Genomic DNA, 17216 nt, shown 5'->3' with positions numbered 1-17216 from the left:
AAGTTGGTAACTCCCAATAGCTAAATAACAACTTTCTTTTGTTTACAACGACGAACAATGGCGCGAACTGGACGCGATTATAAACGATTAGAAATTACGTGTACTTCGCATTCAGTTACGACAAAAATGTTTACATATTTCGATTCCTTATTCAATTTCGAATAAATGAGTGAAAAAAAAGTTGGTAACTTGCAATAGGTAAATAACTACGTTCATTTGTTTACTTCGATGCAGCGGCGCAGACTGGACTCGCCGCGAACTGGACGCAGCGCGATATTAGTAAATCAATTGCGTGTATTTTTTATGAAAATGAGAAAATTTTGATATTATTTCATTATCTTATTAAAACAAAACATAGTCCTAAGTAGCATGTAATTTGTTTAAAGTAATACATAAAAGTTATAAACGATTAGAGATTACTGGTACTTCTCAATCAGTTACGACAATGAGGCTTAAATATTTCGATTCCTTATTAAATTTCGAATAAATTAGTGAAGAAGAATATTGGTAACTCGCAATAGGTAAATAACAACAATCATTTGTTTACCATCCGCGCGCAGCGCCGCAGCGGAGGCGATCGTATGCGATTAGAGATTACTGGTACTTCTCAATCAGTTACGTCAATGAGGCTTAGATACAGAACAGCGGCGAGGATAACTGCTCAAAGGAGAGCGAGCGAGAGCGAAGGTAAGCGCGATAGTGAGAGCGTCGAAGTAGCGAACGGCGTGACGGCCGACGCGTGATTTAGATTTTAATAGCAAACAACCAATTGCATTTACCAGATCGACGCGCATTGTTTGCGTTGTACAACAATCCCGATAATAATGGCTACTCACGGTACGATGCATGAAAATCAATTTTAATACTTGGTGTATGTATACGACAACAACAATTAGGTTATGTTTAATTAAATTTCTCCCTGATTTTTCCCTTTTAGAAGAGGACAAGAGCGAAGGTTCTGCAGAGATGGAGGTCGATAACGAGGGAGAAGAATCCGAAGAACCCGACAAGATATTAATTATAGATCCTGATAGCGAGGTTTGTATTTTGCATTTAATTGCTATTATATCATAATTGTTATTAAATTTATCTGTTTCTTATTAATTTTTTATATATAACACAATATATATATTGTATATATCTTATTAGCAAAATTGCTATCACATTGATGTGTTTCAGGAGTTGGATTTTAATCATTCAAAACTGACAAAGTTAGAAAATCTGGAACCATTGACACAGATACGCAGATTATGCTTCACATGGAACTTGATTAAAAAGATAGAAAATCTTGATATGCTCACCACTTTGGTAGAACTAGAATTAAGGGATAATCAAATTGTGACTATAGAGAATCTGGATGCTCTTGTGAATTTAGAGTAAGTTATCTTTAATTCTACAAGCATTATTTGATATATATATCTCGAGTAATGTATTGCTTCTTTTTAGACTCTTGGACTTATCATTTAATCGTATCAAAAAGATAGAAGGATTGGATAATTTATTGAATTTACAAAAATTATTCTTATCTTCAAATAAGGTTTCTCATATAGAAAATGTTTCACATTTGGTAAATCTTACAACACTTGAATTAGGTGATAACAAGATACGTGAAGTCGAGAATCTGGAGGGTCTCCAAAAACTAACTAATTTGTTTCTTGGTAAGAACAAAATTACTAAGATCCAAAACTTGGAGAACCTGCAGGGACTCACGTTGTTGAGTCTACAGAGTAATCGTATTACGAAAGTTGAGAATATCGAGGAATTAAGAAATTTAGATCAGTTGTACTTATCTGAGAATGGCATAACGTGTATAGAAGGCATAGAAAACTGTCCGGGATTAACAACGTTGGACCTAGCTAATAATAAAATTAAGAAAATTCAGAATATAGATCATCTTGAAGATCTGGAGGAGTTCTGGGTAAGGGAAATAGTGTTAAACACATAGCGTTGCATTAATATTACATTTTTAATATACTTTTCACTTATAAGCCGTTAATTCACAGATGAACAACAACGAGATCGAAGACTGGAACACATTGGAGAGTTTAACAGCCAACAAGAAATTGCGAACTATATATCTGGAGCACAATCCTGTCGCAAAGGATCCAAATTACAGGAGAAAAATCATGTTACTACTGCCATGGCTCGAGCAGCTGGATGCAACTCTGTGTAAGAGGAAGATATGCTAACAGTGACAAAGTTAACAATAAGTAAAGCGTATTGCGCTCACGACTATAGAATAGCATAAATTGTTTATAGAAAAATCAGTCCATGTGGTTTTCGTTCATATGATGAACGGAAAAACAAAACCGCATCGTTGTTATTTACTTCCGTTTATAGCTTCGGATGTTACGTGTCTTTGTAGAGACGTTATAATATGTAGCTTGACGCTAATACCTATACACTCAATATGTATTCAAATGGTAGTCTATTAGCGAACCGATCAATGTTGGAATTCCACTTGTGATTGTTCGCGTTTCTCCAAAACTCTATTATTTATATCACAAAGAAGATGTTGATGATACTCGATACTTGCGTTTCGTTCTATAATGAGCTACGAAGAACAGAATGTATTCCAATCCTAATATATGTATATTTCTGCTATCTAATTTAATCATACTATTATCTACTGTTGTATTATGCACTTCCACTAAAATTTGTTCAGCTCAATCTATCTGTATTGGTTAATAACGATGAGAAGATTTATAAATATTTCCTCAATACTGTTGATAGTGCTAGGCGTGGTGACCTCTCTCTCTCTCTCTCATATGTCTGTGATGCTGATTACACACAGACATATGGGAACTTATAGTTCAACGTCGAACGGCGATTTGTAGACAACTCTCTTGGCAAGGATACTCGGTGCTTTGCTATTGCTTTCCGAGAAGAGACAGGAGCGTATAAAAAAAATATTTGTCTCTGCGAGGAATCGAACCTGATGTCTATAAAGTATAGTAGGCCAATGCACTGCCTACTATACTATGTTAGCGCTTGTCGGATATACATTTTTAAGTAGTGTTTCAAATTATCTACAAGATAATTCTTTTTCTCCCTCTGAAGTACTTCCTTTTGATAGTATTATTATTAAGAATTAATATATTGTAAAAATAATGATCTTACATATTTTACAGCGGCATAAAAATGCAGCTTTTTGTAATCATCACTTTGTTGATCCTATAATAATTATTGCTAAAATGTATAATAATTATTTGAATTTATATCAATAAACAAATGTTAAATGTCTCAATTGTACACTGTTAAAATCATTCGACTTTATAAAACAATAGATATGAGACTGCACGTTGAAAAATTCGTTTTGAAACGGTCTTAAATCTTTAATAATAATTTAATGATCGTAGTAGTTGCTCAACAACGTGAGTCCCTGCAGGTTCTCCAAGTTTTGGATCTTAGTAATTTTGTTCTTACCAAGAAACAAATTAGTTAGTTTTTGGAGACCCTCCAGATTCTCGACTTCACGTATCTTGTTATCACCTAATTCAAGTGTTGTAAGATTTACCAAATGTGAAACATTTTCTATATGAGAAACCTTATTTGAAGATAAGAATAATTTTTGTAAATTCAATAAATTATCCAATCCTATAAAACTTTTTTAATGATCGTACATTATAAAACTTTTTTAATGATCGTACATTATAGAACTATTTTAGCATACGGAATTTTTTCTTTTCTAAAATTTTTTTTTTTTACTGGATTCGAAGCAGTTTGAGAGTGATTTATATAAATTCATTGTATAAAAGTACAATTAAAATGTTTACAATAAAGATCAGAATAATAGGATCGAAATTTATTTACAATATTTATCTAATATATTTTCATCATTCAATCGCGACTATATCTTTGATTATCATTTATAACAATACATCCGCGACAACAATATGCGCAGTAGAATGATAATGGAGTTTCCTGGAAGATTGATTCGTCATTATATATATCACATCTCATTATTGACGAATCATCTCATATACCGCTTTTTGCGTCAGGCCTTATCACGAATCTTCTCTCTCCCCTATCTCGATAAGTTTCGGAACGTATTCGGTAACCAATAGAAATCGTTCTCCAAGGTTCCCGCGAAGTGTACAGAAGTGCAATCGCTAGTGTTCATCGTGAGGAGCAGGGCCGATTTTCAATGAATTCGGCGATCGTCAAACCGATCGAATTTGCGTTACCGATTCGAGAAAGGGACCATAATGCAATCGCCAGTTCCTCGGAGCGCTCGGGGCTCCGGCTCGGCGGCGGACATAGTAAAAATACACAAATCCCCGTCGGTGGTTGCCGAGGCGCGAGGAACGATGGCGCCGACGGACGGACCGGGTGGGCATCACGCATGAATACGGCGTGACGTCATCCCGCCAGCGCTCGGCGTTCGGCCATTTTGTGTGAATGAGCGCTCGCTCTCACGGGGTATTTGTGTTACGGGGCTCTCGGCCAGCGGCGAAAAACCCGAATGATTTAGTTTCGCGAAGGTAGAGGGGCACGTTCGGCGTCGGATTACATGTGCTAAGGAGTGTACGGTATCGCACATACGCGTGAATTGTCCGTGCAGGCGGCCGTCGCGGTACGATGGAGGAGAAGGCGTCGCTCAAAGAGCTCGACCAGTGGATAGAACAGTTAAACGACTGCAAACAACTGACAGAAAGTCAAGTGAAAACTCTCTGCGACAAGGTATCCGATCCGAGGCGGAATCGATCTGCCACCCCCGCGACCCCAGCGATCGAAAGCGCGTCCCCGACGTCGGCTCGGCACGTCGCGGCCTCGCGTTAATTATTCGCGTTTCGACCACTATCGCGTGCTGCCTCGACGCCAGGTATACCGTCGTGTGTACGTGCATATATATATACCCCTCTCTCTCTCTCTCTCTGTGTGTGTGTGTATATCTGCGAACTCGAGTCGGTGTTACCTCGCGTCGGCCGTTGAGCGCGGCCCGCGTCTGCACTCTCATCCGATCTGCATTCCCGGTGTCGCATTCGCATCGTCCTCGTCGGGGTGACCCGCGGAGATCGGCGACCCGCGCCTCTCGAGGCTCCCCCCTCCCCCCGTTCGATCGCCGTTCGATCGCACTCACTCGCGCGCGCGAGCGATCTCCAACGTCTTCGCCGTTGGGTGCCTCCTTCTGCGACGGGGGCGGCGACGATGACGGAGCTTCGTTTGCGTTCGTTCTATTTTGGTTTTTATCGCTTCGAACGCACAGATTTCGCTTCGGCAACAGGTGCATATCGCGCTTCCGATGTTGCAATTGATCGGTACAGATACCAAAGTAAATCTCTCTCTCTCTAGCGCGTTTCAGGTAAACGTCACTTCGCGTCGTTTCGTATGTCGGAACGACGTGCGATGCATTGCGGATTGTACGTGTACCGTGTGACGTCGTGCCAAGAGATAACAGTAACTCTTGTATATCTTGGAATATCGGCTTTGGCATCTGTCAGCCATCCTATCTCGCGTTAATTTGTATCTCCGCCGTGATACAAGATAGATGATGACAAAACGTTTATCACCTATGAATCATAGAGCTTTTTCGCGGACATAAGACAATTTGTCATACTGTTTGCAAACCAACACAGAGGAGTTGCTTGAAATTGAATAAGAATATAGCCAAGATTGTAGCTTGTGTCTCGACAAACAATGGATAATACTTATGATTTGATATTAGATTTCAAGAGCTAATTGGTCTGTTCTCTTTAGCTCGGCTGGCTGCACTGTTTGAAGAAATGTACGTATATACACTTTGAAGCGTACGTACGACATTCTCGTGCTTCGATGTGCGTAAATTTCTTGAACCAACGCAGCCAGTTTGACTGAAAAGAACAGGCTGACATGTAACAAGGATTTCTCGTGCAAAGAGCCACATTCTGCATGATTAGCCCGAGGTTCATTTCAACCTTTGAATCTCAGTTTTAAACACCACGCTAAATGAGATTCAGAGGTGCGAGCACGAGTATTTTTGAATGAACTATACTTAGACCCTTGCGATATTATAGCCGAAATGTGCCTTACAACGATTCATTGCTCATGTTTCGTCTGTGTTATTATGCCAATTGGCCGATGCGCCCGCATTTCTAAATATGCGCCAGTAATTGTATCTGTAATTGGCAGCTGAAATTCATTTGTCGGGAGAAATGTCGCGCAAAGTTCCGCGTGACATTTCCGTATTACAGCGCGACTTTTTACTTCCAATTTGGAGTACAACGAAAGTTGCTCCATTATTGTATTCGTGTTCGTTCGCGTTTTGTTTCGCGCGTGTCCACGAAAATTCTCATATATTTCGACTTTTTTAGGAAAGATAAAAAGAAAAGCATTATTTTTTAAATATTAATCTGCTTCCCTTTTCGGTTTTTACGATATTTATGGTAGAGGCTATATTTACTGTCTTTAAGGTTATCTCACGATATTTCAAATTTTCAGGCGAAAGAAATCTTAGCTAAGGAATCAAATGTACAAGAAGTAAAATGTCCTGTGACGGTGTGCGGAGATGTACATGGGCAGTTCCACGACTTGATGGAACTGTTTAGAATAGGTGGCAAATCACCCGATACAAACTACCTTTTCATGGGTGACTATGTAGACCGTGGCTATTATTCGGTCGAAACCGTCACTCTGCTCGTAGCTCTTAAGGTATAGCGCAACATACAATTTTTATTTATACATTTATACAGTCACACTATCAGCAGTAATCAATGTACACACATACAAATTAGTGTATCCTATTTACGTGTGTATATGTTTGCTTTTTCATAATGGATAACAAGGTAGATACCTACTTGCACTAAGTTCATCTTTTCCTTTTCTTCTCTTGCTTTACGCGCATGAAGGTGAGATATCGAGAGAGAATAACCATCCTGAGAGGCAACCATGAGTCCAGGCAAATCACACAGGTGTACGGATTTTACGACGAGTGTTTACGTAAATACGGCAACGCCAATGTATGGAAATTTTTCACGGACCTGTTTGATTACCTGCCACTGACAGCACTGGTCGATGGTCAAATATTCTGTTTGCATGGTGGTCTATCACCGTCCATTGACACTTTGGATCACATACGTGCTCTAGACCGCCTCCAGGAAGTGCCACACGAAGTTAGTATTCATCGTGATCGTTGTGAGAGATAATTGTTGCATTGGAATTTATTTCATAATAATCTTCACGATTTATTTTAATTTGATGCAGGGTCCCATGTGCGATCTACTATGGTCAGATCCAGACGACAGAGGAGGGTGGGGTATTTCACCTCGCGGGGCAGGATACACCTTTGGTCAGGATATCTCAGAAACATTTAACCACTCCAACGGACTAACGCTCGTATCACGAGCCCATCAGTTGGTCATGGAGGGTTATAACTGGTAAGAGCATTGATATTATCCACTTGGCAACCATACTCCAACCATGTTTCTCTTCTGCTTACACGACATGTTCAGGATAGTCCGCTTATTAAATCGAATTGTCGTGGCATAAGTAATAATAATTACATCGCTCTCGTTACAGGTGTCATGACCGCAATGTTGTGACTATATTCTCTGCACCTAATTACTGCTATCGTTGCGGAAATCAAGCTGCGATTATGGAATTGGATGATGCTTTAAAATATTCATTGTACGTATGAACGATAAATTCTCACTCGATTTCTCTATTAATTTTATATACACAATATGCAAGTTATTTTTTTATGTTGAATATTTCCAAGTGTATTTTCTGCGACACTATAAATTTGCTAGAATTTCTCTATTAATTTTATATGTACAACATGTAAGTTATTTTTTTATATTGAATATTTCCATGTATGTATTTCTGCGACACTATTTCTTTCTCGTGGAAAAAATTTGTGGAGAGCATATTGTTAATTAAATATTCTCCAAAATGTAATGCATTTGTCTACCGATAAAAAAGTGTACGATTATTAATTATGTCGGATTTCATTACAGCCTACAATTTGATCCAGCACCAAGACGTGGAGAGCCACATGTTACCAGGCGAACGCCAGACTACTTCCTCTAAGGAGTTTAAGCTTCAGGGCTAGGTCTCAAGGTAGGGGAGTGGAAACGATCTTGACATTATAGTGACGCCAGACTACATAACTTATGATAGAACATCGCTAATGAGTGTAAAGATCGAACATGGTCTTTGCACACCACATATAGTCCCAAGTATTATATCATGGCTCACTTTGTGGTGTCTCATTGAGAGATAGAATAGATACACACGCACATTTCGTGCGTGCCTTACACGATACATGTAGACACAACATTACTTGTACACTAAAAAAAGAAGAAATAAGAGGAAGAATACAATAATGTACACACGTACCGATTAAATTCACCTGTAGCATTGAGTTTTACAACTTTCATTATATCCGCTTGTATTTTTATTATAAAGAAACTGAATATATATATATATAATACACATTGCGCGTAAATATATACATATATATATACATACACACACATATATATATATATATACATATATATATATATATATATATATAAAATAGGTAGAACGGAAAAATATTCATCGTATTGTTTTGTAATCTTGAATGAAAATATTAAAACTTGGTGAGAAAGGAATTTATATAAAAGCGAAACAGAAAGCAAACAACGTATTCTAAGGGAATGCGCATTTTAGACGCGATTAACTGTCATGCAAGATTCCAACCAAAAAAAAAAGAAAGGTTACATCAAGACGGTAATTTGTATTTAAGAGATTGTCACGTTATTGTCGGTGTGAATGGGGCATGATATGTTCCACTTGAAGGAAATACGAAGGTGAGTTGATGCAACAGTTACATGGGCATGCGAAAATTGTGCCATACGGAAGAATCCATGGTAAATATGTAGTGTTTCCGAGCGGACCTGTTAAAAAGAGTATTTAATGTGGCATTATACACGTACGGATTCATCGGAATCATGATGAGCGATAGTTACGTTAGAATTCGCAATACTCTTTGTCTTCGAGTAAGACGAGAACGTAGACATTTTCATCTAAATGATGTAGAACTTTACAAAACGCGAGTGTAAATGTAAATATTCTCATTGACGTCGCTTTCTATTACTCATAATATTATTTTTGCAAAATAATACGTATTTGTATAATAAAAGGGAAACCGATGAGAATGATATTTACATCCGCGCTTTAAACATTTCTCCTTCATTTAGATAAAAAAATGACCGTCGTTTAACGTCATCTTCGAAAAAGTTCGTTGGTTTTTCCCACGTATTGTTTTTTCTCAATTTTTTTTTATCAGCTGTATTTTCACATACTATATATATATATATATATATNATATATATATATATATATATATATATATATATATATATATAGTGTGTGTAGAGAGAGGGAGAGAGAGAATTTTGTTATACTAAACTGCATTTTAGAATCAACTTGTGTACCGCATCAATTAACGCCGAGTAATCCAGGAAACATATAACACACTTTTGCATCAATTCTATCTGCCTTCTAAAATGAGACACACACCACATACACACACACGCGCGCACGTACGTACGTACGTATGTATGTACTTTATACCGGATGAATCTACGAATTCACGTTGGTTAAATTGAAAAGAACAAAAAAAGGAAGTTATCGATTGCTTGTAAACCTACCGATGACCTTTTTACTAATTAATAGGTATATAAAATAATGCTTCTGGTAAATAAACATGTGTAATGCAAGCCAAAGCAACCCAATATGTTGTGTCAAATTTCATATTCGTTGAACACAGGAGCATTGTGTACAATGTGAGCAGCTAAAAGAGAGAAAGAAAGAGAAGGAGAGAAATACACGCGGATGTATTTTATAGGAGTAATAATGTAAGCATTGCAATTCGAATATATAACGCATAATGGAAGCGATCGCAGTAGAGCGACGGGATGACGAGGCGAACGTGAAATGTGTAGATGCACATTATAGCAATTTACTAAGACTGTAAATCCATACATAGCACAGGAAGAGCAGCGTGTGGAGGTGCGAACAACGCGCGAATCTTCTTTCTCCTGCACAATGCTGCTCGAGCATTTTTTTTCCTCCTTTGCGTCTTCTATTATTGCGATACGAGTATCCACACACGTATATATACAACAATACACACGAACACATACACACATACACATACGTACATTCTCTGGACTACAAACAATAAGAATAAATTTTCCTATAGAACGAGAATACCACCACTTGTAGTATTATAATGCGACGGAGACGGAGACGGAGGTTAATTAGAGGTACAGCGAAGGAATAATAGGTACCGGCTACCGTAATAGCTAATTTTGTATCTGCTCTATTTATTGTCCCTCTCACTGCGCACTGACTCCCATACAATGGACAAAATTAATACGAAATACTCCGCTAAATCCGTTGTTGAAACGCGCTTAGTATCCGGCACTGATAACGTCGTGTTTCACAGTGGTGTGCGGCAAACACGAGGAGAGAGTAGAGAAAAAGAAGGCTATTGTATACTTAGGTTCGTTTGCAATCTCCGAGCACTTTTCGTTGATCTAAATTTCGCGAGTGCTCCCACTGTACTAAAGTGAACGATTCATTAATACGCATATATACACACACACGACGATGATAATAATATCTTAGCCGTTTGAGGAGAAACGATAGGGCTTTTCATTTTACACTTAACACTACGTAGAGAGATTGATATATGATTAATTGTTCGAACATTAAAACATGCGCGCGCGGAGCAAATTTTATATATCTCGATAAAACTGAAACATCTTTCGTGATAGCTTTTATAATTTTTTAATATTATCCGAAAAATAATGTTAAAAAACCCGATTGTACATGATAAATATAGAATTTTGGGCTATCCTAGCACGCGATTTACTCCTCGTGACTTTATGTAACATGAGCTTCATTTGAAATATTTTACTCCTTAGCTTGCAAAGTCTGGCTTCGGACGAGTCCAGATCGTCCAATTTGTGACGAGAAACTACTGAAAACAAAAAAAATGCCATGAACGTATGATTATAATGTCATCTCATTATAAGAAATTAGAGAAATAAAGAGATATTATCACATTTAAGACGGAGTTTTGTTTGTATTTTTGCACGTTCGCGGTATTCCACGAATGTGTCATACACGCAAGGTTCGTTTTCCGTGTGTCTGTTTTTGATCACTTTTATCCTTTTCTTCACAAGTCGGATATCACATAGCGCACGTATCTTATCTACGTTATCACTTTCGCGTATACAAGTATTTGTATCAGGTGCGATCAAGATAATATGCCCAAAGATAAAACTTTATCAGTATACTTCTCAGTTGTGCGTACAAATAGACATTCCAGCATGTCTAAGAAAATATTTTTTTTTATTTTGTATCTTTCTTCTTTTGCATGAAACAAAGTTTCGTCAGTCTTTACAATAATACACATTACATATCAAAGTAACAACTAATCTAATTTCGTTGATTTGTTCGATGTTATTTGAACATTCATATATGTCGTGCTCAGAGCATTGTAAATCTAAAGCTAACGGCACATAATGCTTATTTTCGTGTTGAATTGCTTGCTGGATGGAAATACTGCGTTCTGATTGGTGTATCGTCATCCATTTTCGGAAATACGCTAATCAGGACGCAGTATTTCCATCCAGCAAGCAATCCAACATAAAAACAAGCATCGTGTGCTGTTGGCTTAAATCTGCACAAAATGTCGATGAGTTTATGGAACACGTTTATCACAGAATATTACGATTTACCGATCACCATCGTTAATAAGTTGCGATACAATCGTTAATAAATGTTAATATAAAGATCTTAAATTTTATTGGAAGGTTGAATTTAATATGGCGTAATTAAGAGAGTCGTTTTGTCTCTACAAAATTGTAAGGATAAAAATATATGCGGGAAGATTTCGCTGGAACAAAATAAAGATAAAATTGATCTCGATCTTTTAAGAAAAACAGTCGACAAATTTTATTTCATAATTGCGACTCGATGTGCGTCAAGATAGATAAAATATTTCTAAATATTTACACGCGCTAATTAAAAATTCTTATTAACGACGTTTAAGAAATCTATAAAAAATACAGAAAATAAATAGAGAATATATACTTTTACTATACAAGTGTGCAATTCTTTTTTCGCTTTCTTTTCACAAGAGAAGAATAAAAGAATATCTTTATGAAAATAATATACAATTCTAATACAGTCCAATGTCAATATTAAAAAAGTTGAAGTGCGGAAATATATTATAAATTTTAATGCAAATAAATTTGACATTCATGTATAACTCATACGTATACATGCATGTAAATTTATTTGCTTTATTTACAAAGGGCAGTTACATTTATGTTTCTTCTAAATTACACTTTCATTCCCGTGTCTAAATCCAACATCTGCCTCATTATCTCGTACGACGTAAAACCGACAGCTACGAAAGGAACAGATCGTAAGAAATTGACAGTCATTCCACGATATAAACCTCTCATAACGCCGTCTTCAATGTATATCATGCGCATAGTCGACCACATTCCCGATCTGAAAGAATAACGTGGTCTGGCAGATTAATAATATTCAGATATAAAAGAAGCATTAAAAAACACGTCACAAAGAAACTGATCACATCGTGGAAAGAAAGGAGACTGCAATACATATCAAATGTAGAAAAAAGCGACAAATATGTTCTAATAAAAATAAGGTTCTTCAACTATATTCTTTACAAAAAAATGCAATTATTCCAAAAAAATTATTAAAAATAATTTTAAAACATATATAAACACTTTACAATCGTAAGAAAAAAAGAAGACTGCAAAATATGCTAAATATATTAACAGTTTTACGTTATTATTATTTTATGTTAGAATGTTGCGTTATACATCACTTACCCATACTTATATGTGGCTGGATGCATCATAGCTAATTGCATGCGCCTCTTAGTGACGTCTAATGGGTAAGAGACTGTATGCGCCACGGCACCGGCGACGCCTCCGCATAGGAGTTTCGCGAATACATTCAATACGAGGCCGCCTATGTACGACATCGAGACGACGAGATATATTATTATATTTTCATCATTTTTCTCGTGCGTTACTTATCGCAAACAATTTGAATTTATCGATTGTCTATGTTGTAATCGCGCATCGTTAATTGTCCAAGTCTCCGGCAGATTCTGTTTTAGATTGCTTTTGACGCGAGAGACATTTGCTTTACGTTGAATTCAGAAAACGAGCCACTCACCGGTATTCGCTTCTCTCTTGGAGCAAAAGTAATTCGACGCGCGTTTCATGCACAGATATTTCAGTTTCTCGTACGTGTAGAAGGACAATCCGGCGTACGGTACCATCGCTATCACATTCGGCAGGTATCCTCTATATAACGCGCGAAAACCACCTTCCTAAAATATTCGATAACGTCATGTATGTTAATGCGCCGTGAAAAGCTAAATTTGGAAATCCGTAAACGGCTTGCTTTCGTAACTAGTACACAATAGACGATTACAGTCAGTGGTATCGTAGGATCCTTATGTGAATTCAGTTATTCTCAAATAGATAACTTACAATTGATGCACTTTACCTGTCGAAAAATCTTAATAGCTACGTCGGATATCCCAGTGTAAATTGTGTCACCGTTGCTAAGAAAGGCTAGTCTCGCTCTAATCATATCCAGTGGATACGTGATCGTAGCTGCTGTAACACCTCCGGCAGCTCCAGCCAGAAACCGATCTATATGTGAATGTTGCCCGAACGATCCTCCTAAATGCTGGAAAGAGTCACGTGAACATTAATATTAATTATACCAACGTAATTGTTCTAATAATTATCACAAATTTATTCCATTGCCCTTTTTCAAACGAGTCATTTTCGTATCTTGATAAACGTTTGGCTTGTTCAATGATTGTTTCTATTTCCATTTTCTTTTTTTCCCTCACCTTTTTGTACATTTCATACGCTGTAAATTGCCCTGCCGCATACGGAACCACCCTGATCATTTGAACAAAATTGCCTTTGTACAGAGCACAGAAACCTTCACTTTGTATGATGTGCTTTAGTCCTGAGAAAACGCCTGAAATGTATACTCATAATGATAAACCTGTGTGTGTGATATTTTGTTATAGCGTTGCATTTATTGTCAAGGAGAAATCTCAAAATGCTCACCTAGATGTCTATAATGCTTGTGCTGCGCTTGTAATAAAATTTTTATCCTATCTAACGGTGCCACTGCTGTTTTCGAGCACATTCCAGCGACGCCTATAATTTATTTATAAGTATTTATTTGCACACATATTGCATTACTCTTACGATACATATAATTATATAATTATAATTTACATATATATTTATAAACGTAAATATAGGATATTTCAAATCTATTTAGGCGATCGTTCGGGTTTAGGTGTATGGCTGAAATTCTCGAGGATACTCGACATTTTGGCGCGAAAGTTCGGAAAACTTGGAAAAGTTAAATTTCGAAATCAAACCTTGCGCGTTCGACTGATGCAATATGCGATAGCCAATAGCTGTCGGGAACGATCTCACGATTCTCTCGTGTTCCAAAACTCATCACAAATGATAAAGGAATATTAGACGTAAACTTTAGAATTTCTTGCTGTCGTGCGACATGACGTTCCTGAGCACGCAAATTTTGGATAAGCCGACTGATCAGTCAAAATATAAAGCAAAAAAACAGGTTACATATGTATTTCTATACATATTTTTCAGCATTTGGCAATTATTTATGTAACACTATAGAGACACATTGTATACTTAAATTACGGTTTCTAATATTTTCTGTAAATTTAAATTAAAATGAAATAGACGCGTATTGTGCGACGAAGAAAAAGGAGAAAAAAGATCGAGATCAGCAGAAAATATAGCTGAAAGAAGTAGCCAGTGATAATTTGATAATTACCTATCTCTTAAATTATACATTTGTTGATTTGTTGATTTGCACTCCCTTTTTATTTACAGTTCTTTCTTTCGCGTTTCAGGCCGTGAGCCGTGTTACCGAAATCGTCGAATTAAAATTTACTCGAGTCCTGTTATTCTCGTGTCAATTAAGGAGCCACGGGTGAATTTGCAAGTACGATACCGAAGGGACTTACCGCCGGCCATAAGGTTCTTCAGGATGATGTGGGGAGTCTTTCCTTTTTCGTCGGGCTGAGGCATACTTAGGCTGGGCGCTGTCAGTTGCCGGAATAATGCACGTTAAGAACAGCTGTGGGAACTGCAACGAAGAGTTGTCCACGATAACAGAGTTTCCGAGCGTGTGTTTGAAGGTTCTGCGATCTTAGTAGTGCGAGGGAAATGGGAAAGGATGAGTTCACTTACCTTGGCCACCAGTAACTCCAGTTTAAACTTATTATGTGTGCAGGTTACGTCAACAAGATATCAAGCCGGTAACCTATTTTGAAATTTTCAGATACATTTTCTCTGGTCTTTCTCTCTCTCTCTCTCTCTCTCTCTCTCTCTCTCACAACTAGCTCTGGGCACTCCTCGAGAAATAACGTCCTTATGCCACTCAATGAATAAAAAGAAAAAAGAATGTGGTTTATTAAAATTGTGTTCTGCCGAGGCAGCAACGACTTCGTCCAAAAGAATGGTGGGTTCGAAACGAACAAANCAGTTCTTGAGAAAGCTATTGAGCAACAAATGTGTTTTGTAAAACAAAACTTCAAGAATAAAATAAGTTGAGAACATATTTGGAATATGTTTGGACCTCGCGAGTACACAGCCACCGAACAAATAGATCCGTATTCGTCAATGACTCGCACAGGATTGTCTGTCGTTTTTCACTTGGCTATAATATATTATATTTTTTTTATATAAATAAAATGTGAAACATCATTCTTGATCAACTTTCCGTTCAACGTATCATTGAATATATGCATACTTATTTCCTATATATGTCGAATACAGAAGGCACGATAATAGCACAGCTGAGACAGGTAGAACAAGTTTTAAAAGACTCGTCAATATNGACTCGCACAGGATTGTCTGTCGTTTTTCACTTGGCTATAATATATTATATTTTTTTTATATAAATAAAATGTGAAACATCATTCTTGATCAACTTTCCGTTCAACGTATCATTGAATATATGCATACTTATTTCCTATATATGTCGAATATAGAAGGCACGATAATAGCACAGCTGAGACGGGTAGAACAAGTTTTAAAAGACTCGTCAATATGTCGTGTAATATTAAATTGATCGGTAAGAAATCAATAAAAAACCAGCCATCTAAAATTAAAATGTTTGGTGTTATTTATCTAATGCCGAGAGTAACAACAACTTATGACTTCTGCAAACAAGACGTGGCAGCGCTTTCTGCGCATCAGGAAACGACACGATGAACCAATTAACCTTTCGCTCTTGTGAAAAATTATTGAAATGAGAAGTTAATTAGCTGCTGCGTTTTGTGTGCAGAAGCCATTAAACGATAGCCAATCAGCTATTTATACGGGAATGCAGTCGCGTCTTGTGAACACTCGTAGTGCACTTAGTAAAGAACTGTACTTTGTTTAGCTACTCGTGTGGAAATCCACCTTTCGGCCACTCTAATCTAACCTAACCTAAGTGACTTATCACATGGCGGCAATGCGTGNGTCGTGTAATATTAAATTGATCGGTAAGAAATCAATAAAAAACCAGCCATCTAAAATTAAAATGTTTGGTGTTATTTATCTAATGCCGAGAGTAACAACTTATGACTTCTGCAAATAAGACGTGGCAGCGCTTTCTGCGCATCAGGAAACGACACGATGAACCAATTAACTTTTCGCTCTTGTGAAAAATTATTGAAATGAGAAGTTAATTAGCTGCTGCGTTTTGTGTGCAGAAGCCATTAAACGATAGCCAATCAGCTATTTATACGGGAATGCAGTCGCGTCTTGTGAACACTCGTAGTGCACTTAGTAAANTCTAAAATTAAAATGTTTGGTGTTATTTATCTAATGCCGAGAGTAACAACTTATGACTTCTGCAAATAAGACGTGGCAGCGCTTTCTGCGCATCAGGAAACGACACGATGAACCAATTAACTTTTCGCTCTTGTGAAAAATTATTGAAATGAGAAGTTAATTAGCTGCTGCGTTTTGTGTGCAGAAGCCATTAAACGATAGCCAATCAGCTATTTATACGGGAATGCAGTCGCGTCTTGTGAACACTCGTAGTGCACTTAGTAAAGAACTGTACTTTGTTTAGCTACTCGTGTGGAAATCCACCTTTCGGCCACTCTAATCTAACCTAACCTAAGT

General features: G+C 37.2%; 3 protein-coding genes across 7 annotated transcripts; 2 read left to right on the top strand and 1 right to left on the bottom strand.

The window, feature by feature from the left end:
- The first annotated feature begins 568 nt into the window (after positions 1–568).
- On the top strand, positions 569–3590 carry LOC106744324 (protein phosphatase 1 regulatory subunit 7). 3 transcript variants are annotated; one of them, XM_014618998.1, is made up of 6 exons: positions 569–687; positions 783–837; positions 938–1038; positions 1180–1376; positions 1447–1918; positions 2004–3196. In XM_014618998.1, the coding sequence occupies exons 2-6, from the start codon at positions 825–827 to the stop codon at positions 2187–2189; spliced, it is 969 nt and encodes a 322-aa protein (XP_014474484.1). In that variant the 5' UTR covers positions 569–687; positions 783–824; the 3' UTR covers positions 2190–3196. The 3 variants fall into 3 exon arrangements, with proteins under 3 accessions (XP_014474484.1, XP_014474482.1, XP_014474483.1); XM_014618996.1 differs by lacking the exon at positions 783–837 and having other exon boundaries at positions 2004–3590; XM_014618997.1 differs by having other exon boundaries at positions 569–837.
- A 774-nt stretch (positions 3591–4364) lies between these two features.
- On the top strand, positions 4365–15132 carry LOC106744327 (serine/threonine-protein phosphatase 2A catalytic subunit alpha isoform). 2 transcript variants are annotated; one of them, XM_014619002.1, is made up of 7 exons: positions 4365–4683; positions 6421–6630; positions 6828–7091; positions 7183–7355; positions 7498–7605; positions 7935–8037; positions 14948–15132. In XM_014619002.1, exons 1-6 carry the CDS (start codon positions 4582–4584, stop codon positions 8005–8007), a joined length of 930 nt encoding a protein of 309 aa, XP_014474488.1. In that variant the 5' UTR covers positions 4365–4581; the 3' UTR covers positions 8008–8037; positions 14948–15132. The 2 variants fall into 2 exon arrangements, with proteins under 2 accessions (XP_014474488.1, XP_014474487.1); XM_014619001.1 differs by lacking the exon at positions 14948–15132 and having other exon boundaries at positions 7935–8412.
- LOC106744326 (graves disease carrier protein-like) lies at positions 12165–15378 on the bottom strand. Of its 2 annotated transcripts, XM_014618999.1 has the most exons (8): positions 15288–15378; positions 15062–15183; positions 14115–14207; positions 13889–14022; positions 13534–13719; positions 13198–13354; positions 12846–12987; positions 12324–12498 (listed from the first exon to the last, which is right to left on the bottom strand). In XM_014618999.1, exons 2-8 carry the CDS (start codon positions 15123–15125, stop codon positions 12324–12326), a joined length of 951 nt encoding a protein of 316 aa, XP_014474485.1. In that variant the 5' UTR covers positions 15126–15183; positions 15288–15378. The 2 variants fall into 2 exon arrangements, with proteins under 2 accessions (XP_014474486.1, XP_014474485.1); XM_014619000.1 differs by lacking the exon at positions 15288–15378 and having other exon boundaries at positions 12165–12498; positions 15062–15140.
- Between the last annotated feature and the right edge of the window lie 1838 nt (positions 15379–17216).

The sequence above is a fragment of the Dinoponera quadriceps genome, unplaced genomic scaffold, assembly GCF_001313825.1.
Source record: "Dinoponera quadriceps isolate SergipeBrazil2010 unplaced genomic scaffold, ASM131382v1 scaffold1398, whole genome shotgun sequence".
In the NCBI taxonomy this organism is placed as follows: domain Eukaryota; kingdom Metazoa; phylum Arthropoda; class Insecta; order Hymenoptera; family Formicidae; genus Dinoponera; species Dinoponera quadriceps.
This window is presented reverse-complemented; position numbering and strand designations above follow the sequence as displayed.